The sequence below is a fragment of the Podarcis melisellensis genome (genome assembly GCF_964234715.1).
Source record: "Podarcis melisellensis genome assembly, chromosome: 10".
Lineage (NCBI taxonomy): Eukaryota > Metazoa > Chordata > Lepidosauria > Squamata > Lacertidae > Podarcis > Podarcis melisellensis.
In genome coordinates, this window is record NC_138542.1 from 40,242,866 (window position 1) to 40,269,425 (window position 26,560).

Genomic DNA, 26,560 nt, shown 5'->3' on the forward strand with positions numbered 1-26,560 from the left:
TTCTATATTCTAATACAGAATTATATACAATTCATTTTAGTAAAAGTTCAGAAGGACTCCAACATCTATTATTAATATATATATATATATAAAACCCCACAATTTATACTTGGTGTTTTACTGGAAATGTCAACGACAATCAAACCTTTCTGCTCCAGGTACCTGCCAAGGATGTTTTAAAGCTCAGGGCCAGTCCAGACACATCTGAAGTAGGTCTAACATTTATACAGTATTTATAGAAGCCAGTCACTAAGCAAACAAGCCAGGTGGTTCTGCAGTGGGCAGTCCGCCTTCATAAATTTAACTAGGCTGAGGAGTTACACCACGTACCATACTACACCCAAGTCAAATTCCTGATTTCAAGTGGCTGCGTCTTAAGAGTAGAGGTAGAAGGTCCAGAATTACATGTATGTATCCTGTTTTCATGATACCATTAATATATAGGGACTGTCATTTTTAAATATTTACATTTTCATTTGACAAGTTGTTAGATTGTTTTGTGAATGGTTCTTCCTGTCATGATTTTGACATGTTGTTCATGAAAAGTTTTTTCTATATAATATTCAGTTTGCTAACTATAATATTTTTATTAAATGAAGATTTCGCTAATGAAGGACCAGAGTAGTTGGAAATGCATTGGACAAAAAAAAAACCTGTTTTTTTGCTCCTTGTTGCAGTTGTTTAGAGCTTCCCCCTTTTTTGTTAGCATAAGGAGTTGTAGCATACCAACCATTTTATTGGGGACAATCCCCATTTTTTGGTACCTATCTCTGGTAAATCACCAGCCCTATTTTGTCCATATTTTGTTTGGTGCTGTTTTGCCACATTACATTTTGCAGTTCTTCAAGTTTCACTGGGCCACTTAAAACGAAGCTGAGGTGAGATTTGAAAACACAGGGATGTCCCGGCACCCTGGTAATCCTCATTGCCACCACAGAATTGGTCTTCAACTGGTGAGTCAGGAACCTCTATGGGCTCATGAACTGATCTCTGGTAGGTCGCAACAGCAGCACTACCACCATACAAGTGAATGCTAGAAAGAGAGAGAGATTGGGGGGGGGGATCCCCAAAAGTATTGTGGGTGGAAGGTTGAAAAACAGAAGATTACTTTGCTACACTATGTCATATCTAGTAGTGTATATATAACAGCTACCATAATGGGCTAGGTGATCTAGCTAAAAAATATGGTATTATCACAGCCACCAAACATTCTACCAGTATTATGTCAACATGAGTCATCTATGCTATTATCAGCAGGGGCGGGAATATTTTGTGCATTCACATGATATTGAAGGGAGATTTTGATAAGAAGTTTAAGGGGGGATTTTTAAAAGGGCTTCATTATTAAGGGCACAGGAAGGTTCTTTGTGTGAAGGGACAGCAAAGGGAACATCACAAAGAAAAGGTCGAGCTGTTCTAATTGTACGCATATTCACAAAGGACAGGCACAGTGGCTGACAAATCTCCCCTGTTGACATGTTTCTTGATCCTCTTTCATCCATTGTTCTCCCCTGAGTGAAGTGAATGCGTCAAAATGTTGAACTCAGAAGCTGGGGGGGCAGAATTAAAAATTAGGAAGAAAAGGAGAATTCAACAAACATGCCCAAAGAGCAAAGAAAATCAGTTATGCGTTGCGGCAGATCATGTTACCTTCTGTAAACTCGCTTGCTACCACTTCCCTTTGCACTGTTGAGATAAAGAAATCCCTTGGAAACATACAAAGAGGAAAAACAAGTTCCCTATTCCTGCATTCAGAAAGGAGGCTGGGAAAGTGAAAAGAGGAATTTCCACCCTTCAGTCTAAAAGGGTAGAAAAACTACCCGTGGCTTTAGCCATTGTGTTAAACAACTTCCCTGTTACACATTTTCTCATGCAGGATCATGTTTACCCGCCAAGGAAGCTGGCTGCATCAGTGATCCCTGCACACCTGCTGTTGAAACAGTAAGTACTGAGATAGAGCGTTATCAGATTCATGTGTTATGGTATCATGCTTCTGTTTATAGAATACTGCTAATTAACTCCCCATGGGTGCTTTTCAGTTTTGTGTTATAACCATTCAAAATCCTGCGAAATCAAGCTACTTTAAAATGATGGGCAGCACAACTTTAGCCTGATTAACTCTCATAAATAAGCCCCATGCTGTCCAGTGGTGCATCCGATTGCCCCTAACATTTCACCAACGTGAACAGCTCTGTGCTGATTAAGCATCAAAGTCAGGGATTGGCCAGTATAAATTTATAACTGAATCCACAGCCACAGAACAAAGTGCCTTGGTTGATTTCTGCTTCTTCATGGAAAGCTTTTAGAGCCTCTCCTGACAGCAGAACCCATTCCAATCTCTTATGCTGCCCCCTAAAACCTGGCATCAAAAGCACCCTCCCTCCAGTGAATCACAATCGGAAAGGGTGTTGGTATGCAAGTCTTTCATTGTCAAAGGGGGTTCCTTGGATTGTAGCAACACAAGGGTGTTTTTAAATATAATGTTGGCTTTCAGCATGAAATCCTTCCTTTCATCTCTGTAGATCTTTCTGCTGTGATTAAAGGATTCATAAAAAATGGAGTGCAAATCTTTTGAAGTGGGTGAAACAGTCTACCTGGAGGATCAATGTCATATTCTTGAGGTGACTGAACCACAAGAAGACAATTTGGATTTGGCAGGAAAGAGTGACTTGGGAAATATTGTCTTTTCATCCTGCGAAACCCCAGCCCCAACCAGCCCTGAGATCAAATTGTACCCTAATAATATCACCAAGAGGAGGGCCTTTAGTGACAGCCCAAATCTACTCCACGTTCCACCTGTGGAGGATGGCGATGGTGACTTCACACCTTACCAATTTAACAGACATGCTCCAGGAAGGATTTCTACTTCTCCAACTCTTAGGAGGCTACGAAACAGTACCCCATCACTCTCTCAGGTCTTCTCACTACAAAACAGCACTGAGAGTGCAAGGGGGCACAATCAGATGCCACAAACTGAATCAACTCCTCTTGCTTATCAGAGGTGCACTCTGCATTCTCAGCATTGCTCTTTGACCTCCAACTCTGGCATGCACACCGATTCACTGACACTGAAAGAAAACTCCACATTGGCTGACACACTATCAGTTCCACCACATCCTAAAGATGATTTTGTTGATGATAACACATTGCAGAACACGAGGGAGATCAGCCCTTCTTCCCTAACTAAGGAGAAACAGAATTCTCAGGAATGTGCTCAGGTAAGTAAGGCATTTCCTCGTTCTTTGGTTTGCTGTGTTTTGCTGATTGCTCAGATGGAACTGAAGACTGGTACTATAAATCACGCCATTTCCGCTCTTGGGGTTGTAATCAACTAACTTTTGCTCAGAGTAGGCCTATAGAAATTTCATGGCCATGACTAAATTAGGTCCATTAATTCCAATGCGCCGACCTTGAGTAAAACTTGGTTGACTACAGCCATTAGATTTAAGGAGAATGTGACAGTCTAATGAATATTTAGCTAGGCCAGATTGCATGTGATGCCTCTCTTTGAGAGCAGGATTAAACATGCATGTAATAGCTAAACATCTGCACATTAGGGGGCTATAAAGTGGGGCATATTTTGTTTGCTTTTACTTTTTAAACTAAACTCAGTAGGGGGTATGGTAATGAAATCTGTCCCCCGCCCTATTGCCTTTCTTCTCTGCTCTCCACTGAAGGCTTTTCTCCCCAGACTGTCTCCAATACCTGAAGTTAGCAGGGGAATTATTCCAAAGAGCAGACTGTGTGCAAGTAAGGAGGTGGAGCGGGGAGGTGATGCCCGTGTCAGAGGCGGTTTTAGGGTAGCGTGAACGGTTTGGCTGCATCGGGCGACAACACCACATGGAGTGCTGCAGCAATGATATGGAAAGGAGAGTGAGAGGTGGGCTGCGTGTGCCGAATTTTAGCATCACAGAGGGCACCACTGAAATTTGAGAGCCCAAAATCTACCACTGTCCATGCCTGACCCACCGCCATATTCTGTCTGGCCTGAAAACAAAGCTCCACCTGCCTCACTTTATAGCCAAACCAGCACACATCTAGTTGCCCATTCCTTATTTATTTCATTGAATATTTTTTCAGATATGCAGTAGCAGCCGCAATGAGAGTTCCCCTTCAAAAATAAATAGGAGCTTAAGGAGGAGGGAAAGGAGGAAACTTTATTTGGGATCGAAGGAGAAGGGTTAAACTCGCCTTCCCCAAAGTTCCAATCCTAACTAAAATGAGATGCACTTATCACCACTGTTATGCAGGTTCGGTTTTGCTTAGGGGTTGGGAACAGGTGAGTTTTGATTCTGTTCTGAAACAATTGTTTCACTAAAATGATTAAGAATTAAATTTCACTTTGCAGTTCCTTTCTTCAGCAAGAACATGCAAGGTTAAAAGTGCCATTCTTGTGCCTTTTATAAAGACTAACATAGAATGCTTTATTCTTTTTCAGGAATTACATTTGCATAAACCTAGCAGGTACGTATTTCTTTTAAAAGAAAATGGTAAAAAAGAAGCACTCCCTCGTTCATTTTTATACTTTTGTTGACTCTTACTGAACCATTAAGAGTCAAGAGTGACATATTTACTGTAGCTAGCAAGATTTGTTCTATATAAATTTAGGGGGCTAGCACTGTACCTTTCTGCCACTTTCACACCTTAATGAGAATTGCTTTATAGGCTAAAAATTGACTCTCAGGCATGCCCCAGCTATTGCTTATTGAGAAGTCTCATAAGCATCTCTTTTATTGTTGTGTTATTGTTGTGTTATTTGTTATTAATTTTTCTAGCTTTTCTAAATACATAAAAGTCACAGCCCAGAACACTGAAATCAGTGGGTATGAGGCATGTGCCTGGTTGACATCAAGACCACACTAATACTACTTATGGGCCACAAATCAAATCTTATCCATCCAGCAATCAACAGAATGCATTGTTTCTAGCAAATCTTGGAGGGGATAGCTCAGTAGGTTAGAGTGCGGTGCTGATAATGCCAAGGTTGTGGGTTCGATCCCCGTATGGGACAACTTCATATTCTTGCATTGCAGGGGTTGGGCTAGATGATCCTCAGGATCCTTTCTATGATTCTCTGTCACTTAGGTTCCACAGTGTTAAAATTTATGATAATCTCTATGTGACCTGAACACACCATAGAAGAGGGTGTGAGATTTCACTTTGCTGTTAAGGTTGACTGACCACAGCACATATTTGCTTTTTCCAAACCCGAAACATTATTGACCGTTCACAATTCTACAACGCTAGTACACCCTTACAACTAAAATAATTCAGAAAAATCAGATGTGTCTCATGGAACGTTAACCAAACAGCATCTTCTTGTTCAATATTATTTTGGGGGTCTTATGCATATTTCCGTTTCAATACAAATTTTTGGACATTCATCCATCTGTAAATCTAAGGTACACAACTCGCAAGAAAAGTCAGCAGAATAATCTTGTCACATTAGATTTTGGGGACGACTTAGTTTGCAAAACTGGCAGCAGGGCTATCAAGGCCACAAGGCCACTCTATAGCCCCACTGTGGCCTAACATGATTCAGGTCAATTCTGGACCTGACTTGATTTGCTTTGCTTAGCAAAGCCAAATCACAAAATCCACTGACAATTGCAGAAACACAAACAGAATGTGTTTAGGTCACAAATGTCATCTAAAATTGGACTTCAGCTGTGATATGTGCAATGTATCTTGCTAGCTACCTGCCATGCCAACACTACAAGGCTATCTTAGGGAAGGACAGCAAGTTCGCTTGTATAAATTCTTAACTACCTTATGTGAATGTCTTTATCTTTTAAAAAAAATCTATATGAAAATTAATATTCAGATATTACTTAAATCTTAGACATTTTTGCAGTAAGTAAATGTAATAAATAAATAAATGTGCATATCGGTACATTTTTAAGGTGTATTGTAAAATTTGTAGAATTGTAAAATCTGAAGGAAAATTGTGTTCTGATGTGCAACTTTGGTCGCTACTTAAAAATGTGAACCAAACAAAATCCTCTCCCTTCCCTACCTAATGTATTTGAATGTCATTTCTATTAAAAGGGTATAATGAATCTTCATTCCGTCATCTCACAGTTCTTTGAGATGGTGCACATGAAATAGCTGCTGTGTGGAAACCATTCTTAAATTAGCACTACAGCATCCATTGCCTTACCGTGCCAATCAGGCTGTTCTCTTCATGCCATACATTTTTTACTTTTGAAGTCTGTGATGGTTTGAAGAAACTGCCCAAGCCACTTCTTGGAGATTGTAACATTAAAGATCATGCATTATTTTCACACAGAGACATTTTCAAACAACCAGTAAAGTGGGTTTTTTGGAGGGGAGCATTGATACGGCTCCTTGCCGAGGGCACAAGGAACCCTAGGTGTGCCTCCTAGTAGTAGTAGTAGCATCATACAATGTTTGTGTTTGCCTTGCAGTCCATACAACTCAGCTGAACGGAGGCACAGCTCGGTGGTGGTGAGCTTGCCTGGATTTGAGATGTTCCCTGGAGACCTGCTGATATCAGATAGTGCAGCAGAATTCCTTTACCATTCAGCATCACTGCACAGCTCAGGTGAATACAGATGCCAATGGAAGAGATAGCCCTGTTTTTGATTCCCACCCCCCTCTCCCCATGAAGTCAAATTTACCATGAAATACTTTATCATTTCTATAGCTAACAATGTCCTTGTTTCTGTTCATTAGAATCCAAAAAGCCCTGGTGGCCATTTGCTAAAAAAGGAACTGTGAGTATTTTGCAAATCCATCTCCCGATCACAACCCCTCCCCTCCTGGGAGAAGGAAAGGCTTTCTCTCCATGCCCCAGTATTTCTTTCTCTCTCTCTCTCTCTCTCTCTCTCTCTCTCTCTCTCTCTCTCTCTCTCTCTCTCTATATATATATATATATATATATATATATATATATATATATATGGGTTTGCAGGTTTTGGTGTCCTCGGGTGTCTTGCATTCCTGTACCCGTGAAAATCTACGAAAGCATATATGGGTTTGTCTCTACCAACAGTCCCCAAAGCACATCTTTATTGCGGGACAGGTTTGGGAATGTTGTTTTGAATAAAATGTAAAGAGAGCAGATTTTTAAAAGTTGCAGACATGCACCCAAACACACTTCAGGTGTTGCTTGGACATGCAGATATTTATAAAAAAAGGAACAGGGAAACATCTCTGAGTGCCCGTGAAAGAGAGTGAGAGAGAAAGGTAACTGCTTACCTTTTCAACCTTTGGAAATGCAGCAGCTCTTGGAATCAGATGCAGATGCCTTGAGTTCTGTGCAACATTACAGCTGAGCCAGCACCTCAGCAACCACCTGTTTTTAAGCAAATTTAGGCTATATGGCTATATGGACACAGAATCCTTGCTTCTAACTTTTCCACTCTGGCACTTTTGATAGAAAGAGATTCGTGCACCACTATTGTGATGGGACGATGAGCTGCTTGTGCGTAAAATGCAAGTCCCTCAGAGTTTGATCAGGCTTTCAAACCTCTGCCTGTGACGGAGCCCCTCCAGCATGGCTGCGTCAATCACTAGTAGAATCCGAAAGTGGCTGCTTTCGGAAACGTTTCCAACATAAAAGCTCCTTAACGGAAACACGTCGTCTGGCCTCTCGGCGTGACAGTTTCCGTCGAGGTGTGGGTGTCCCTATAGGAGGTCCTGAGACCTCCCCACTGGTTTCGCTTGAAGCGTCTCTGAGCCATCCCTCCGACTCACTTTCCCTTGGAGTTCTTGCTCGCCCTCTACTGGTTCCCTCTTCCGCTGCTACTGCTCTCTCACCCTCAGTGAGCCTTTGCGCCTCCGGCGCTTTAGATGTCAGTTCCCTGACATCCACCTCCCCTCCAGGGCCCCCTTCACCCCCTCCCGTCTCCTCTCCTACTGGCGGTGAGGAGGTAAAACCCTTGAAAGAACCTCCCTCATCTTCCGACGTCGCGAACACTTCCTTCCACTTGTTGCTGTTCCTACTCTCTAGGTACTCTTCGTCATCAGAGTCCACTCCCTCTTCCAACTCCGACTCCGCGAACCCTTCCATTTCCTCTTCCTCATCTGTGGTGCCGAAATACTCCCTCCTAAACCTTGCTATCGGCTGAGGTTTCCTCGGGAACCTTTGATGGAACGTTTCTGTTAAAACCTCGTCATTGACTTCCTGCGCACTTACCCAGGTGTTTTCTGACTCCGGTTCCCCTTCCCACGCCACTAAATACTCCACCTGATTTCCCTTCCACCTGGAATCGAGGATTTCCGCTACATGGTTGCGGCGTTCCCTCTCTTCCAAGGCTGGTCCCCTGACGTGCTCCCCTTCACCTCCTCCCCTGTATGGTGACAGTAACGACCTGTGGAACACTGGGTGCAATTTCATGTGGTTGGGTAATCGGAGTTTGAAAGCTACCGGGTTGACCTGCTGAATCACCTCAAAGGGTCCCAATCTTCTGGGTCTCAGTTTCTTACACCCCCCTTTGAACGGCAACCCTTGGGTTGACAACCACACTTGATCCCCCACCCTTATGGTTTCACCTTCCCTTCTGTTCTTGTCTGCCTGCTTCTTATATTGTGCCTTAGCCCTTTCTAAGTTGAGCTGGAGCTGCTGATGGATGGCTTCCATCTCTTCTACAAAATGTTCGGCCGCTGGGACGCTCCATCTCTCCCCTCCTTCCCCTGGAAATGCCCTGGGGTGACACCCGTAATTAGCCAAAAAGGGACTCATCCCTGTGGACACATTCTCCGCATTATTGTAGGCAAATTCTGCCAACGCCAACTTTTCGACCCAATCGTTCTCTCTGTCATTGACATAACACCTAAGATATTGTTGAAGAATGCCATTTGCCCTTTCCGCCTGCCCGTTGGTTTCAGGGTGCCGGGCAGTTGAAAAATTGACTTCCACGTGTAGCAAGCTCATGAGCTTCCTCCAGAACCTGGAAGTAAATTGTTTGCCTCTATCTGAGATCACCCTCGAGGGAGCCCCGTGCAGCCTAAAGATATGTTCCACAAACAACTTCGCCGTTTCTTCCGCTGTGACTGCATGTGAGCATGCTACAAAGTGGCACATCTTAGTTAACAGGTCTACTACTACCATGATGGCTGTCTTTCCCTTGGACCTTGGCAGATCCGTCATAAAATCTATTGATATCGCTTCCCAAGGCCGTTCTGGTGTGGGTAAAGGTTCTAATAACCCTGCCGGCGCCCTTCTTTCCCCTTTGGCTCGCTGACATTGGTCACACCCTCTTACATACTCCCTTACATCCTCCCTCACCTTAGGCCACCAAAATTCCCTGGTAACCAACCACATGGTCTTGTGTTGCCCAAAATGTCCCGCCGTGGGGCTATCATGCAACTGCTTGAGTACTCTCCCCCTCAATTCACCTTCGGGTATATACAGCGCCCCTTTGTAATACAATGCCCCATTTCTTTCCTCAAAACCTCCGGGGCTCTCGCCTTCCCCCCTGAGACCTCTGAGCTTATCCTGGGCATATTCATCATTTTCCGTTTCCTCCACCAGTTCTCGTTGCCCCACCATCGCCGCCCCACACACCCAGCGGTCCTCAGGGATGACATGTCTCTCTTCGATCACCTCCTCCCCTTCCCAATATTCTGGTTTGCGTGAGAGCGCGTCCGCCCTGACGTTTTCTGGGCCTGGCACATAACAAATCTCAAAGTTAAATTTGGAGAATTCCTGTGCCCATCTCACTTGTCGTTGGTTGAGCACTCGAGCTGTTCTCCAATACTCTAAATTTTTGTGGTCGGTGCACACTTGCACCTTGTGTTGTGCCCCAATTAATAAATGTCTCCACCTCCGGAATGCTTCGTGAATGGCAAGAAGTTCCCTGTCATACACCGTGTAATTTCTCTCGGATTTATTCAGCTTCCGCGAGAAGAATGCACACGGTCTCCACTCCGACGCACTCCTCCCCGGTTGAAGAAGGACCGCCCCTACCGCCCGGTCTGATGCATCTGTTTCCACTCTCATGGGTTTTCGTAAATCCACATGCAGAAGTTGTTCTTCCGAGGCGAAAGCCCTTTTCAGTTCTTCAAAGGCTAGATCCGCCTCTGCCGTCCAAACAAATTTCTTCTTGCTGCTGAGACAGTCGGTGATGGGCGCCGTCAAGTGGGCAAAGTTCTTGATGAACTTCCGATAAAAGTTCCCAAATCCCAAGAATCTTTGCACGTCCTTCTTGGTCTTCGGTGTCTTCCATTCCAGTACCGCTTGGACCTTGCCTGGATCCATGGCCAATCCCTTGTCTGACAAGCGGTACCCCAGGAATTCCACCTCCTTGGTATGAAACTGGCACTTCTCCAGTTTCACCCACAGCTGGTTGGCTTGCAGCCTGCCCAACACTTCTCGAACGTCCCTCACATGCTGTTCCTCATTTTCCGAATACACCAACACGTCGTCTAAAAAGGCCACACAATTCTTGTAGAGCAAAGGTCCCAGAACGTGGTTTATAAAAGCTTGAAAACACGCGGAGCCCCCTTGTAGACCGAAGGGCATAACGAGGTATTCAAAGGCTCCCAAAGGGGTAAACATGGTGGTCTTCCATTCATCTCCCTTCCTTATGCGTATCAGGTTGTACGCCCCCCGCAGGTCCAGTTTTGTAAAAATCTTTCCCTTCCTTACTCTGGTCAAAATGTCATCAATTCGGGGCATAGGGAAAGCCAGAGGCTCCGACACTGCATTGAGGGCCCTGAAGTCACACACCAGTCTCGGTTTGTCTGTGTTCTTTTTGTCCACAAAAAACACTGGGCTGCCCCCCACCGCTCGGGACTCTCTGATGAAACCTCGCTTCAAGTTTTTGTCAATGAACTCCCTCAGCTCCTGCATCTCCCTGTCTGACATGGCATACAGCTTGCCTACTGGGAGTTGGGCCCCTGGGAGTAGGTTGATTTGACAGTCAAAGGGTCTATGCGGTGGCAGTTTGTCTGCTTCCCTTTCGCTGAATACGTTGCTCAGATCTGCGTATTGCGGGGGCACCTTCCCTTTGTCCATCACTTCCATCCCCGCTAGGGTGACTCTGTCTCCTCCCGAAATCTTCCCCTCCTTGCAGTGTTCTAGGCAATGCGCTGACCCAAAGGAGACCACCCTCTGATGCCAGCCCACTAGCGGATCGTGTAGCGCCAGCCAGCTCATCCCCAAAATGATGGGCGCTCTTCCCAGGATGGCCACATTAAACGCTATCTGTTCGGTGTGCCTTGCCACTCTCATTATCATCGGGACAGTCTGTTGGCTAACTTCTCCCCCCAACAGCTCTCTGCCGTCAATCGTAGTCACCTGCAAGGGGTTACTTAAAGGGATAGTCTGTATCTGGTGCTCAGCTGCAAACTCCTTACTCATGAAATTACAGGAGCTGCCTGAATCCAAAAGCGCCTTGACCTTTAGTGGGTGTCCGTTTGGCAGTTCTAGTAACACCTCTATCACTAAAGCGGGTCTGGGGGGTTCTGGCATGGGCACTTTCATTGCTCTTTGGCCTGGCTGCTGTGCCCCAACGGTGGCAGCCAGGCGTTGGCTTTTACTTGCTCCTTGCCTTCCTCTTCCTCTTTCCCAACAGCTCCTGCCATCCCTTGCCATTCCTTTCTTTGTGGGCAAACTCTGGCAAAGTGCCCTGGCTGTTGGCAGAGATAACATCTCTTGGCGCTCTTTCCCTCCTTCTTCCGCCCTTCACTGGGATTTGAAACTGCGCGCGCCCGCGCTGTTCCAACTTCCATCGGCTCTGCCGGCGGGAAAGGTGGCTCTGGAATGTCTGGAATGCGGAACTCCCTCCAACGGTCTCCTTTCCCTTCCCGCTTTTCCATAGCCCTCGCCTCCTGGCGCGCTCCTATGGCCAGCGCAGATTTGGTTAACTGGTCCATAGACTCCGCCCTGGGGCCCCGGGAAAGCTCATCTTTGACGGTTGAAGAAAGCCCCTCTTCGAAAAGCATTTGGATGGGCTCCGCCGATAGATCCCACCCCAATTTGTGAATCAACATGGTAAATTCAGTCCAGTACTCACGGACAGATCTGCTTCCTTGCTGGCAAGCCATTAACTGCCTTCGCACCACCCCCTGCTCAATATCGCTGGAAAACATCAGGTCCATGGCACGAAAAAACTTCCTCGTGTCCTTTAAGATCTCATTATTCGCTGCCATCAGGGGTCTAACCCAATCTTTCGCCCCGGATTCGAGATGGCCAATCACATACGCCACTCGCGATTCCTCGTCGGGGAAGTCATCAAACTGCAAGTTTAGAGCGTATTGCATCTCTGTTCTAAAGGCATGATAGTTCCTGGGATCCCCCCCCCCCGAATTTCTGCACCAATCCTGGCACCTTTCTGGCGAGCGGGGTGGTTTTCTCCTTTCCCTTTTCTGCATCCTGCGCCCTCCTCTCCTCAAGCCTCGCCGTTTGCAGCGCCAACTGGATCTCCAACGCCCTGTACCTGTCTTCCAGGCTTGGACCTCCTCCAGCTGCTCCTGCTCCCCCGGTTTCGGCTGGGTTGCTCATGATGCCTCTCCCTGCACAAGCTGGCTTTCGGTGACTTTCGGATTGCTGTGATGGGACGATGAGCTGCTTGTGCGTAAAATGCAAGTCCCTCAGAGTTTGATCAGGCTTTCAAACCTCTGCCTGTGACGGAGCCCCTCCAGCATGGCTGCGTCAATCACTAGTAGAATCCGAAAGTGGCTGCTTTCGGAAACGTTTCCAACATAAAAGCTCCTTAACGGAAACACGTCGTCTGGCCTCTCGGCGTGACAGTTTCCGTCGAGGTGTGGGTGTCCCTATAGGAGGTCCTGAGACCTCCCCACTGGTTTCGCTTGAAGCGTCTCTGAGCCATCCCTCCGACTCACTTTCCCTTGGAGTTCTTGCTCGCCCTCTACTGGTTCCCTCTTCCGCTGCTACTGCTCTCTCACCCTCAGTGAGCCTTTGCGCCTCCGGCGCTTTAGATGTCAGTTCCCTGACAACCATGTTTATGGAGGATGGAGAGGACATGCCCAGTGTAATTTAGGTTCCACGTCTGTCATTCTGCTGAATACAATAAATTAAGGAAATATATCTACTTAACAATGAGGGACACGGGTGGCGCTGTGGTCTAAACCACAGAGGCTAAGGCTTGCCGATCAGAAGGTCGGCAGTTCGAATCCCTGCCATTGTTCGGTCCGAGCTCCTGCCAACCTAACAGTTCGAAAGCACGTCAAAGTGCAAGTAGATAAATAAGTACCGCTCCAGTGGGAAGGTAAATGGCGTTTCTGTGCGCTGTTCTCATTTGCCAGAAGCAGCTTAGTCATGCTGGCCACATGACCCAGAAGCTGTCTGCGGACAAATGCCAGCTCCCTTGGTCTATAGAGCGAGATGAGCGTGCAACCCCAGAATCGTCTGCAACTGGACCTAACGGTCAGGGGTACATTTACCTTTACCTTTTATCTGCCTAACAATAGATATATTAGGGGAATATATCTACCTAATGAATATTGGTATGACCATCTTTCACTACAGTGGCATGCATATACTTTGTGTCAATACTGACTAATCCATTATTTTAAAATAGACTAATCTTTTATGGATCTATATTCTGTAGTTAGTAATCACATTACAATAAATTCAAAATTTGGTGCATTTTCAAAATTCAGTTTGGGGAAAGCTGTCTGCTTGCACAAATCACAATTTGAGGAAGAATCTGCAACATCCTCTGTCTGCAACATCTTCCCCATGGCTATGGATTTCACAGATTTACCCCTGCTTTTTTTGTTTTGTTTTTTGTCTTTAAACAGAGTAAAGACAAACACAAACAAATATTAGATCTGGAAAACTGTCTGTCCACAGTAACCCTCAACATACCAGATTGTAGTGATTATGAATTTCAAAGTGTCAAGGTACAAAAATGCTTCATATACTATAATGATACAATTTGTGTGTTGGTCCTCATTTTTAGTCTTCTGTTTTTCTGTTTGGTTTTCCTTAACTCTGCAATCCTATACCCACTTATTTACTGGTATATGTGGGCATAGACAGATGCGCCGCTCGCACACGCACGCACAGACAGAGTGCTTCCAGACTGTCACTATTTTGAAGGAGGGTTTCAAGTGCATACCAAAACTTTAGGTTTGTGCAATTGAAGTAGATAAAGGCACTCTGGGCTCATTCACACTTCCACATGTGCTGTGCCTAGGAAGCACAAGTCTGAGCAGTTTTATGCTTGACCCGCTCCTTTCCGAGGGAAAACCCGCTCTTTAGTGTTCAATTGGAACAAACGGCAATCCGGGGGAAACCCAACTTGACATTTGCTCTGACTTGGCACTAAAGAACTGTTTTCCCCAAGGGAAAGCAGCAGGAGAAGCGGAAACACAGATAAGCCCTCTGTCACCTTTGTGACAGCACCACAAATCCACTTTAATAAAAACTCTTCCTTCTTACAGTTAGGAAAGAGACATAGTGAAAAATGTGGGGTGGATGAATGGGAACGTGTATAAACACTCCATAAACAAACTGGGATAAATGCTCAATAAACTAGTCATCTGGAAGAAAATATACACATATGCATGAATGTATGAACTTCTCAGTAGACATACTTCTTTTTGGTGTAAATTGTTGAGTACTTCTAAGTATACTTTAAGAGTCTTTTACAATGTAACACTGAAGCAGAAGCAGAAGCCAATGGCAACCCAAACAAGGGTATTTAGCACCAACAACAGCTTCAGTGATTGAACAGAAGAGCTGTTTGTATGGAAATGTGCATAAATATTTGTGTTTGTGCTCTCAACTGATAGGGTAAAACTTGGCAGGAAATCATGAATATGCATCAGCTTGAGCCAAAAGCCATCAGTGATCAGTTAGATACTAAGAAGGAAGAAGCCTTGTGGGAGCTTTTCACAACCGAATGCACCTACCTTCTTGATCATCTCCAGGTTCTCAAAATGGTAGGCTTGGATTTCGCAACCGTTTCCTTCCCATTGTGGGGTGTTCGCTATGTCACTAGCTATCAATCTAAATGGGAAGTACCTCTGCACAACCGTTTGTTCCTGCAGGAGGCAGCCTTTACAATTAGCTTATAGCAGTAAAACACGGATCTCTGTCTTGCAGCTCACTGGAGCATATTCCGGCAAGCGTTAAAAACAGGCTACAGGTTAGAAAGTGCATTGGGCCGTTCAGCTACAGAGCCATCACTTGTTAGAAAATTGGGTCACAGACTTGGAAGGGCATCTAACCTCCAACTGATGCAGGAGATTCACTGCTCCAACTTTCCCAATAGTTGACCATCCAACTTCTGCTTTAAAAAAAAAGCTTCTCACTTTTGGCTTGCACACACAACTCTGGAATTCGTCTTTCTAACTACCAGTATGTTGAGGGAGGGGGCCCCACCCATTTCTGTCTAGCACAGAGCCACTTCCTTTGTTACCTTAATGGCCCATACTCAGAAGGTCATTACCTCACCTGGGAGCTAACCTGGCTATTCCAGGAACTGAATCTGTGCTGGATCCAGGAATTAGAAGGGGGCTCAGGCATACAGCCTCTGACCCATCTACCCCAAAATTCATAACAGCATTTAAATTCCTGAGCAAGTGAACAAAATCACTTGTTTTGAATGATAATTTGAACAAGGTTATTTCCACCATATCAGCAGTTGGGTCTTTCAAAGAGAATGTTTTCAGAGACCAGCAAAGTATTCCATGGAAAGTCCTGTTATGATGAAGATGCCTCATCCTCAAGAATATTATATGTCACTTGAATAGGTTGGCTATACCTGTTTACTAGATGTAAGGCTCACTTAGTTCAGTGAGACTTACTCCTTGGTTAATGTATAAGGATTGCAGCCTAAATGCTTTAGAATCTAAGCCATCAGGATAGCTTGATTCAAATTAATTGAGTGGCCATTTTACTGAGACAAGGAAATTGCTTTTTTCAGCTTGTCAGCAGAATTTGCAATGTTTCCTAGAATGTGACTGCTTATGCCACATGCACTGCACATGCATGAAGGGTCTGTGGGGAAAGATTTCAAGTTTCAGGGCAAGGAGGAATGAATGTTTGTTAAGTGCTAGAGGCAGGTGTATAGCAGCAAGATGTCAAATGAAGCCCACTTGTTATGTTTACTAGAGCTATAATGAACTAGGGTAAGGAATGTTTTTCGGAAAAGGAAATCTGTAGCAACCCTGGGGTTCAGGGATTTGGAGAATAAATAACTAACTAGGCATTGATGTGTTTTCTGAAGATATTTATGGATACATTAAGGTACCTGCAATGCAAGGAGTTTCTCTCGGATGTGGACTCTGGGCTACTGTTTGCCAACCTAGAGGAGTTAAATCAGGTGAGAAAACACTTTAATTTGTAGATTGACACTAAACAACATGTATCAGCACTGTGGCTTTTCATTCTACGGCTTTAATACAATAGTTAAATCAAAACTACCGTATATTAACAAGCTCAAAGCAGTGTGAGTCCTACTATTTAAATACTCCCTTTGGGAAAATTAGACATATAAGACCTGTGGAATTACATCTTCTAGTGCATTTGTCTTAAAGCAACGATGGCTCACTTATAGTCTATGTAGCAAATGTTGCATTCAAATACACAAGAAGTCATCCCTGGGTATTTGTTTGGAGTAGTGAAGCTGAATGTGATCACTATGCCTTACATTTTTCTTCCACTGAATTATAAAAGCACAGAGCTCATTTAGTGCCTTGCAGTCGAATCTTTCATACAAAGGACATCTTAAATAAGATTCTCTTACTTAGGTGAGCCTCAGTTTTGTGACCAGTTTCTTCAGTGCTATAAAGGATCACCTTGTCCAGCCTATGCCTTCCATAGATTTCGTCCCTGTGCTCACAAAGGTAAGAGTGACCACGTGTTAAGCTTAGCTGATGCATCAGTAAATGGTTAAAGAGCAGATAGAAGAGACTAGGTGTAAATGGACAGTTTTCACTGTCAAGAAATGAAACAGGGATCTGTATCAGAACTGCTGCTTTTTAACTTGTTCAGAAATGACCTAGAGTTTACACCCTGACCATGGCATTCTCCATCCACAGTTAAGTACTGTGTGTGTGTGTGTGTGTGTGTGTGTGTGTGTACACACATGCTTAAGGTTGTAGCCCCCATGAAACTACAATTCCAACTGCAATTGAGTTTGACTGACAGAGGGAAACAAGGGCAAGAGAGAAGGGAACCATTATTTCTTGGCCAGACTTTGTTTTTAAAGTATTTTCCTCTTCTCTCTGTACCTAGGGTATATAAACACCCACTTAGATAACCACTTCATATCTCCAATGAAGTAGGCTCTGGCCCACGAGAGCATAAATCACAGTACATTTCTTACAGTGCGGCCCTATGCAAGTTTAGTTGTGTTCATGGTACAATTTTGCTCATGTCTACTCGGAGTAAGTCCCATTGACTTCAGTGAGGCTTATTCTCAGGTAAGTGAGCATAGGAGTGCAGCTTTACAGCCAGGTAAATGGTTATAACATTACAGCTTTAACATTTAAGATGCCAGCATGAATTTGTTGGCTGCAAGACTACCGCTCTGGAATTCATCTTATTCTTGATTATGCGGAGGGGTTGATGAGTTTTAAGATTCAGCACCACTAAGCAAAGAACTGAGAATGACCTGAAGCAGCCAGTAAGAATGTGGAGTTAAAATTCTCCAAAAGTCCATGTCTTTTTGTAAACAAAAAATACAGTCCATCGAAAGGTATTTTAAAATTCATTTATTTCAGTGGGGATTTTCTGTAGCACGGTGCTATGTATATTTAGGCAAAAGTGAATCCCATTGACATCAGTGGAACTTATTATGAAGGTAAGTGTGGACTGGGCTACTATCTTAAGCACACACTGGAAAAAGGCTTAACTGTGGATGGATCATGCACTAGCAATGGTAACCCATCCTTACTACGAAGTAACAAGGAATTATTTGCCATCTCAGATATCTCTGATCACAGAGGGTTGTAGACAAGTACCAAAAAAAAAAAAAAAGTGCAATAAATGTATAGGCTCCTTCTGGAGGAAAGGCAAGGTATAAATCTAATAAATGAATATTTGGTCCTCACAATGCCAAGAGGGATATGCAACATTAGTCATACTGCAAGTGGACTCATTAAAATCATAGAAGCATAGAGTTGTAGAGTTGTAAGAGATCCCAAGGGCTTGCAATGGGCTTGAGTCTATTCTGAGTATAACTTAGTTTTTGATATTGCTCTCAGTGACTTACATTTTTGTCTTGTAGTATTTCCAAGGGAACCTGTGTCAGAGTCATCAGATGTACTGCCTGAATTATACCTCTGCTATCTTTTACTTGGAAAAACTGAAGAAAAGAGAAGATTTTGGGATCTATTTGAAAGTAAAGCAATTGTTTTGCTGTTATCCTTGTTCAACATTTACAGTTGTGATATTACAGCAGCATTTTTTTTCAAAGCCAGTTGCTATCATAGTTCACCGATACGGTTAAGAGTGAACTAAAGTATACATTTAATGAACTAATAATAAACATCAATACCCTCCTTGTTCATCAGAAATCACTACCTCTACTATCACCCCCCTCCACTTCATGTGGCTTATACATCAAGAAATATGTCATTTTAAAGTAAAATATGCTATTGGGGGGAATTATTGGGGATGATTTTCTTATGTCAGCCTGAACTGGGGACACTTGAGAGTGTCTGTAGGGAAGTAATGGATTTTTCTGGTATTTGGAGCCTGTGTTGTTTAGGGTTTTAAGCACTAGTGCAAGCACTTTGAATTGGGCCTAGAAATATATGGAAATCTAGTTCCTGTGATAAAGTGGGGGTGCTCTGCAACCTTTTCCACCACCACCTTGAGGCCTGTACACACAAAAGACTTATATGCATGATATTTCGCTTCCTTTTTTTTATTTAGGTGGATGATTCATCCCAATTATTACCACATTAAGTGTGAGGTATGAGAGAGGGGGGTGCATTTATTCCTCTGCTATGGGAACTGGGTTGCCATTCTGAAAGCAATGAAAATGCAGGGTTCTCATGAAATTTATTTTACTTAAGAAATGTGTAGCATACTGCTGGTTGGCGGTATGAAGCATTTTTCTGCTTACTGTCAAGAGTACACTTGTTAATCCTAATACAAAATTTATCTGTATTCGATAGTGGTGTGAACAGAACGAGCGGTGCAAACGTCTCCATCTCGCAGAGCTGCTGGTTGCCCCTTTGCACAAACTGACCCGCTACCCACTTCTCCTGAAGAATATATGGAAAAATACAGAGGCAGCCGAGAAATCTGTCATTGGTACAATTAAAGAAAAGGTGGAGAAATCTATACGTGAGTTGGAGGAGGTCTGAAACTGCATTCTTGGTTCAGAAGTTGTTTCGAGTTGTTTTCACAGTCCTACCAATAGGCAGAGTGGTATGGCTGCCTCAGGCAGCAGGTTTTATGTGGCATGAAAAGGCAGCTAGTTCTTTAATTTGTTGTGCTTGTATTTTTATACCAGGGATAGGGAGAATTGTTTGTGGGATTTCATGCCTCAGGTGCCAAAACAACTTGGCTGATGTTGTGTGCTTTGCACTTGACTTGGGTTTCGGTGGGGAGGGCCTGGGTACCATGTGCTCCTCAGCCTCATCCAACAAAAATACCTTTATTGCTCAGCATTTAGGCATGCATGAAGACTGTATGGCAAAAACTATTCCCCTAGGAACTGAAACATGAAAATACCTTCACTAGCTACAAACAAAAGTAATATTATGTAAACCAGCTCATTCCAAAGAACAGTATAAGCCTGATAACTCATATTTGGTATGAAACATGAACATTGATGCTCATACTCTTAACATCCACAGGGATGACAACACTGACTAGAATATATCAATACAGAAGGCACTCAGCTCTCCATATAGAGAATGCTAAGGCCCATATTAATGAAGGACAGAGATTTCATTTTCAGTAAGCCAACCTTGCTGCTCCATGGTGTATCTTTTCAGGAGATTTGGAAGGGAAAGTGAAATGGCTGGATAACTTCCAGAAATTTAAACAGCTACAGGAAATTATAGTTTGGCCTTCACTTTGGGATCAAGAAAAAAGATTTTTTGTTCCTGAGGTAAGCAATTTGTATTCATCCATCTTAAAAATATGTCCATAGCAGGGTCTTCTTAAATCTGCATAAAACTGTTAAAATAACATGGACAAATATTCATGGCTTAACTACCTCTAGAATGTTCTAAATACGCTCTGGAGAGGTGCCTGTACATAGACCACGCAGATCTTAGACCAGCACCCATACAAGTGAGCACTGAAAAAGTAATAAGCAAATATGGAGGGAGGGACAAGAGGGAGAGCTTTCCATGATGAGAAAATAGAGTGAGTACCGGTAATTTGGAGGACAATAAAATAATATGGGCGCTGAAGGTGGGAATGTAAATAGATTTATTTGGAAATGATTCCTGAGGAAATCAATGGGGAGGAAGCAAAAATGGAAGGGGAAAAGAAAAGAGGTAGCCCTGTTCAGGGAAGTTTTTAATGTGTGATATTTTAGTGTATTTTTGGTCTCTGTGGAAGCCACCCAGAGTGGCTGGGGAAACCCAGCCAGATGGGCGGGGTACAAATATATATATATATATATATATATATATATATATATGTATTTATTTATTTATTTATTTATTTATTTGTAATGACACAGCATTTATAAATGGATTCAGTCAGAAGGCAAGGAATTAATTTGACATTGGCCATGCTCATTTTGACATGCAGCCCTCAAAGGTGCCTGACTGAGAAAGGTTAGTCACTGCTGCTGTATAGGATTGGCTGTCAAGGTGGTATTTGTCTAACACATGTAGCCAGTCAACCAATTAAATAGTCCATTATATTATTTCTGTTACTCAGAATTTTAATTGCACTGTTACCACTTTTTATTCAAAAGTTCCATGATTATCTCTCTTTCTCCATCACCAGTGTCTCAAGAACTTATTAAGAGAAAACCCAAATGAAAACATCTTGTCACCAACAAAGAGATTTCTTGTTCATGAGGGGAGATTAACCCTAGCAGGTAAAGAGTGTTTTCTGTATCATAGTTATGTTACACAGCGAACAGAAATGTATACCTAACTCAAACTAATCTGCAAACCTAAATAGAGGATATGAATAAAAGTTGGACAAGTGCTGTATTAAGATGTTATGAACCTCCATGTTCAACATGGAAGCATAGAGTGGGGTGCATCACCTAACCTTCCCCTGGTGTCATGTCTACACCTGACATTTGCTCATACAATATGAACATCTGTAGAGAGAGGGCTTTCCTGCATAGAGCTATACATGCAAAGGCATGCCCAGAATATGGAACCTCAATCATTCAGTGTTCCAGATTCTGATGAAGGCTTTGCCTATACAACTATATGAGCAAAGGCCCCTTGCTACAGAGGTTTGTGCTCTATGTACAGACATCACAGAAGGGGTGTGTGCTGTTAGGGGGGTTACTCGGTTCAAAACCACTCCTTGCTTCCATGTTGTTGAACGTGAGTGCTCATGACACTAAAATAAGGCTGCAGGCCAACAAGGTCAAAGAATAAAAATATATTCAGAAGGAATAAAATCAGTGTGAGTGATGTCTCAGTACCACTCTTCTAGAGGAGGAAAAACAAGATGTTTAAAAGTAGGTCTTTTAAATAAATATGCTTTTCCAAAAGAGAAATATGTTAAACTTCAGTGTTTTCTGTTCATAATTAGCAGTCAAATTTGAACTAGATTGCTAAGAGTGAAGCATACAAAAGATTATTTTTTTAATCTGCTGTCTGCTTTTGAAATGAACTGGCAGGCGGTCATATACTTAAGACAGATAAAAATGTAACAGCTGATAGGCTAAGGAATGTTACAAATAATTTGACAATATATATCCCTGGTTATTTTTGCTATATAATCTGTTTGATAATCTTTTACGCGTGGGAGATTCAGTCATTTCACTAGCTCTGCTAAAAACTATTAAAATATTATGTGAGTTATGCAAGCAATAGTGATCCACCATTCTTCCAGACTACTTTGGCTGCTCATGTATTGCAAATGTTAAACAACCCAAACTACAAAGCTGAATATTTTTCATATCCAGACTTTTTAATACTAAGCAGGTGGTGATATGGGGAGCTGTTGGCTTCCTACTTCCTTTAAAATTAATCTCTGGAGCTTGAGCCACAAAACTTGAAAGTTCAGTTCTAGTCATTAAAACAAACTTCCTAGAATTCTGGAACTAGAAAAAGTATGCTTGAATCTCTTAACAAGTAATTTTCCAAATTCTTTCAGTCAAGATAAATCCAAAAGCAAAATGTAGTGACTTAAGGCAGAAAATGTGAAGTTTTGTTACCAAAAAAACAACAACCCTGTGTTTACTTTTGCGTTTATTTCTCAGAACATATGAGACTTGTTGATGTCTACCTATTTCTGTTTGATGATTTGCTGTTGATTACAAAGCCTAACCGGCACAAAAAGGTAAGAAGAAAGGAAAAGAAAGATCAGCTACAGCTGTTGTGTTCATGCACATTTTGCTCTGTAGATGCAGTAAACATTTATGTAATATTTTAAAATCCTTAAAGTACAAATGTTGAGGGAAGAGTTGTGAATTGCTGACATATCAAAGAAATGAAGAACAGACCCCGGCAATTATACGATACTTAGGGGCAGTGCCTCATAGTGGGCACATTTTGGTAACCCCTTAGGGGTAGAGGTCCATATTTTGATTTCATGCAAGTAGTCACTTGCATTTGATTTCATGCAATATGCACTTATTTTTTAAAGAAGCTGCAGTCCCTGGTGGCCCAAGCCTGGCTCCTTTTAACCCACAACCTCCTATTACCTTGTTGACTTAAATGTAAAAAGCAGACATCTGAAAGTAAAGGTAAAGGGATCCCTGACTATTAGGTCCAGTCGTGACTGACTCTGGGGTTGTGGCACTCATCTCGCTTTATTGGCCGAGGGAGCCGGCGTACAGCTTCCGGGTCATGTGGCCAGCATGACTAAGCTGCTTCTGGCGAACCAGCATGGAAACGCCATTTACCTTCCCGCTGGAGCGGTACCTATTTATCTACTTGCACTTTGAGGCGCTGTCGAACTGCTAGGTTGGCAGGACATCTGAAAGTAGACATGCTTTAAATGTACGGTGTTGATGTGACTAAGGTTTCATGTGCTTTCAGATACACTGAGGCACCATAGTTTCCTTGTATTTTAAAGAACTGCAGCATAGCAGTCCAACTGAATGCCTACTTGTTACATTTAACAAAAATTATTAGAGCTTGAAATGTGTTTATGATACAAAGCTAGTGCCATGGAACAGAAAAAATAAGCATTTTAATCTTGTGGCAATTTTGACTTAAGTTCCAAGAGCTGCCATTCACAAATTTCAGTCAAGTACTACATGTCAGAAATGCCACAACTACAATCCGGAATATAGAATGCTTAGGTAACGTATTGGTTTTCCTTTCTGTTTCAGAAATCTGTAGTTTCTGACCTGAGTTTAACACCTGTTGGCCCCTTTTTCACTCCCGAATTGCAATCTTTGCTTGAAGGTGGTGGCTACTGCACTGTGCTTGACCAGCCTATCCCATTAGACAGAATGGTAGTAAGAAATATTGAGTCCTTCCACATAACAGGTATGTTAAATACGTTTTACATATGGCTTGGTTACATTCTTCAAATATTGAGTAGATGCATGGCATATATGTGTTGTTGTTGTTTAGTCGTGTCCAACTCTTTGTGACCCCATGGACCAGAGCATGCAAGGCACTTCTGTCTTCCACTGCCTCCCGCAGTTTAGTCAAACTCATGCTGGTAGCTTCGAGAACACTATCCAACCATCTCGTCCTCTGTCGTCCCCTTCTCCTTGTGCCCTCCATCTTTCTCAACATCAGGATCTTTTCCAGGGAGTCTTATCTTCTCATGAGGTGACCAAAGTATTGGAGCCTCAGCTTCACAATCTGTCCTTCCAGTGAGCACTCAGGGCTGATTTCCTTAAGAATGGATAGGTTTGATCTTCTTGCAGTCCATGGGACTCTCAAGAGTCTCCTCCAGCACCATAATTCCAAAGCATCAATTCTTCGGCGATCAGCCTTCTTTATGGTCCAGCTCTCACTTCCATACATCACTACTGGGAAAACCATAGCTTTTACTATACGGACCTTTGTTGGCAAGGTGATGTCTCTACTTTTTAAGATGCTGTCTAGGTTTGTCATTGCTTTTCTCCCAAGAAGCAGGCGTCTTTTAATTTCGTGGCTGCTGTCACCATCTGCAGTGATCATGGAGCCCAAGAAAGTAAAATATGGCATATATGTAGGGACAGCTATTTTCTGTGCCCATCTTAAATAGCTCTCTCTTAAAATATTTGGAACACAATACAAATAAGCCAGTTGCTACCCCTCAAGCAAAATATATTCATTTCAGTCATCCCACCTCAATTTTTCTTCAGTCTCTGGGATGTATATAGGTCCAACAGCTTACAATGGTAGTGAAGGGAATTTACATGGTAAATCAGAGAAAGTGTGCTGAAGGAAATCAATTTTGATCAGACAGACCTGCCTCACTTCAGGATTAAAGATGTAACACCACTGTCTGTGCTAAACCAACCAATGTTCAAAAGAATTTTTTTTTTAACACTTCTCATTTTACCCACTATTCTAAACTGATCAGCTGAACTCTCTTCACTCCTTTTCCTCTCCATGGATTCAGTCTTGCTCCTGTTTCTGTATAAAATTAGAATCCAAGTGAAGACCTAGCTTTTGCATTTCCCATCAATGTGATTTTATGAGACCCCTTGTGATCACTGGTTTAATATCCATCTAAATCATATCTTTATGATATGCAACTATGTCAAATTGTCAAAAAAATAAAGAACAGAAGTGTCAGCTTTGCAGGTGGCAGCTCACTATGTGTAATGGGAATTGGGGTTGCTCGTGCGTAAGTTGCCGCTACTCTTGGCCAAGTTGCCTGGTTAAACCTTTCCCTGGCTGCACAGCCCTTACTCCGCGGCTGTGTCAGTCACTGGCAGAATCCGTCAGTGGGCGTTTCCTGAACTTCTTCCAGCATAAAAGTTCTTTGACGCCAAGTCTCCGCCTAGCCTCCCTGCGCGGAAGTCTTCTGCGCAGGGTGGGCGTGGCCAGCGGAGGACCTGTGCTCTCCCCACTGGTCTCTGTGGAAGAGTCCTGGAGCCATCTCTCCGAAGCCCTCCCCTGCTCCCCTTTCTTCCTGGTGTCACGCTGATTTCCTTCCCCAGTGGAAGAGTTCCCTCTCTCCCTGCTGGGCCCTTCTCCGGCATCGCTGGGGAGCCTTACCTCCACTCCTGGCTCCGATGGCAGTTCCCTGACACTATGTAATTGTTGTTGTTTAGAAAATAGTTACACCACATAGCATGTAGTTTTATTTTCCCTAAAGCCAGAAGATTGCAGCTCACTCTCAATCCCTTATCCCTGGTTACTTGTATATCCAAAACCAAGCTTAAGTATTGTTGATATTTCATGCAGTCTAAAAGTCAATCAATGGATGCATACAATTTCCATTGAAGTAGTTCTTGTGGCCTGTTTCAAAGGTAACAGATGTTTGCTCCTTATAGAGGTCTGGAGTGAAAGCTGTGGAAGATGTCTTACCTGGAAGATGTCTTACCATGTGTCAATTGTTTTCTTAGTTTTTGGACTACGAAATGCTTTTCTAATACAGCATAGAAATCGGTTTCAGCAGTGCATAGCAGCCTTTTTACTACAAGCACAGACTGAGTCTCTCAAAGTAAGTATTTTATTTTACAAACATTAAAAAAAAATAAACACAAGCAATACACCTAAGATAATGCTAACACCGTTCCCCAAATGATTTGAGCTAGTTTATTTGTCTGTCCTGGGTACTGTCCCTACCCCACGAGAGTGAGATACCCCTTTCAAAAATATGAATAGATGCTATGGCCTAATTAGCTATATGGAAAGTATGTATCCCTACGTTACTTTTGTTATTAAATTAAAACTTCTTTTTCACCTTACAGAAAACATGGATGTCACAGATGGAAAGAGCAATATCAAATTGCACAAAGAGAGAAAATAAACCCAAAACTTCATTTTTTAGTTTACCTACTGAATCATCTGAAATTTAGTTGTGGAACCACTAGACAATGTAACAGATTTACTTTTCAAAAAAAAAAAACCAAGGCATGCAAAATGTCTGTGAACATTTTTGGAGCCTGGAAAGGTGAGACTCTGGAAACAATCTTGCTGGAACAGAATTCAGAGAAGGAAAAGAGCAACTTGGATGGTCATTATTCAAACTGTAGTGCTATGCTTATGGCCTTTGGTTCCTCACAGGATGGCTTGTTTTGGAAAATATATGTGATATGATACGGGAAAGGGAAAGAAAACTAGTGCCATTAAACCAACATCTTTAAAACTGCCTTTACAAGTTCTTCTGCAGTCAAACTGGGGTACTAGTAATCATGAGACCCGCTTAAATCAGAGTATTTTGTTTTTTGATCAAATACTACAGGGTTATGAAAGAAAGAAAATCTGCACAATTTTTTCCTTCCTCAGAAACCATTTGTCCCACCACCAAAATGTCAAACAAAGTAACAGTCTAACACTAATCTTCACAAAAACACCTCTCACATTAGATTATAGAATCACACAACCCATT

The 26,560-nt window shown here is 42.8% G+C and overlaps 1 protein-coding gene across 2 annotated transcripts; it reads left to right on the forward strand.

The window, feature by feature from the left end:
• The first annotated feature begins 1,088 nt into the window (after positions 1-1,088).
• On the forward strand, positions 1,089-26,244 carry PLEKHG7 (pleckstrin homology and RhoGEF domain containing G7). Of its 2 annotated transcripts, XM_081926583.1 has the most exons (17): positions 1,090-1,941; positions 2,523-3,218; positions 4,439-4,464; positions 6,429-6,565; positions 6,697-6,737; positions 13,735-13,836; positions 14,731-14,880; positions 16,170-16,265; positions 16,693-16,788; positions 18,174-18,287; positions 19,069-19,240; positions 19,897-20,012; positions 20,867-20,960; positions 22,311-22,390; positions 23,388-23,547; positions 25,572-25,669; positions 25,920-26,244. In XM_081926583.1, the coding sequence occupies exons 2-17, from the start codon at positions 2,556-2,558 to the stop codon at positions 26,025-26,027; spliced, it is 2,253 nt and encodes a 750-aa protein (XP_081782709.1). In that variant the 5' UTR covers positions 1,090-1,941; positions 2,523-2,555; the 3' UTR covers positions 26,028-26,244. The 2 variants fall into 2 exon arrangements, with proteins under 2 accessions (XP_081782710.1, XP_081782709.1); XM_081926584.1 differs by lacking the exon at positions 25,920-26,244 and having other exon boundaries at positions 1,089-1,941; positions 25,604-25,669.
• The last annotated feature ends 316 nt before the right edge of the window (positions 26,245-26,560 follow it).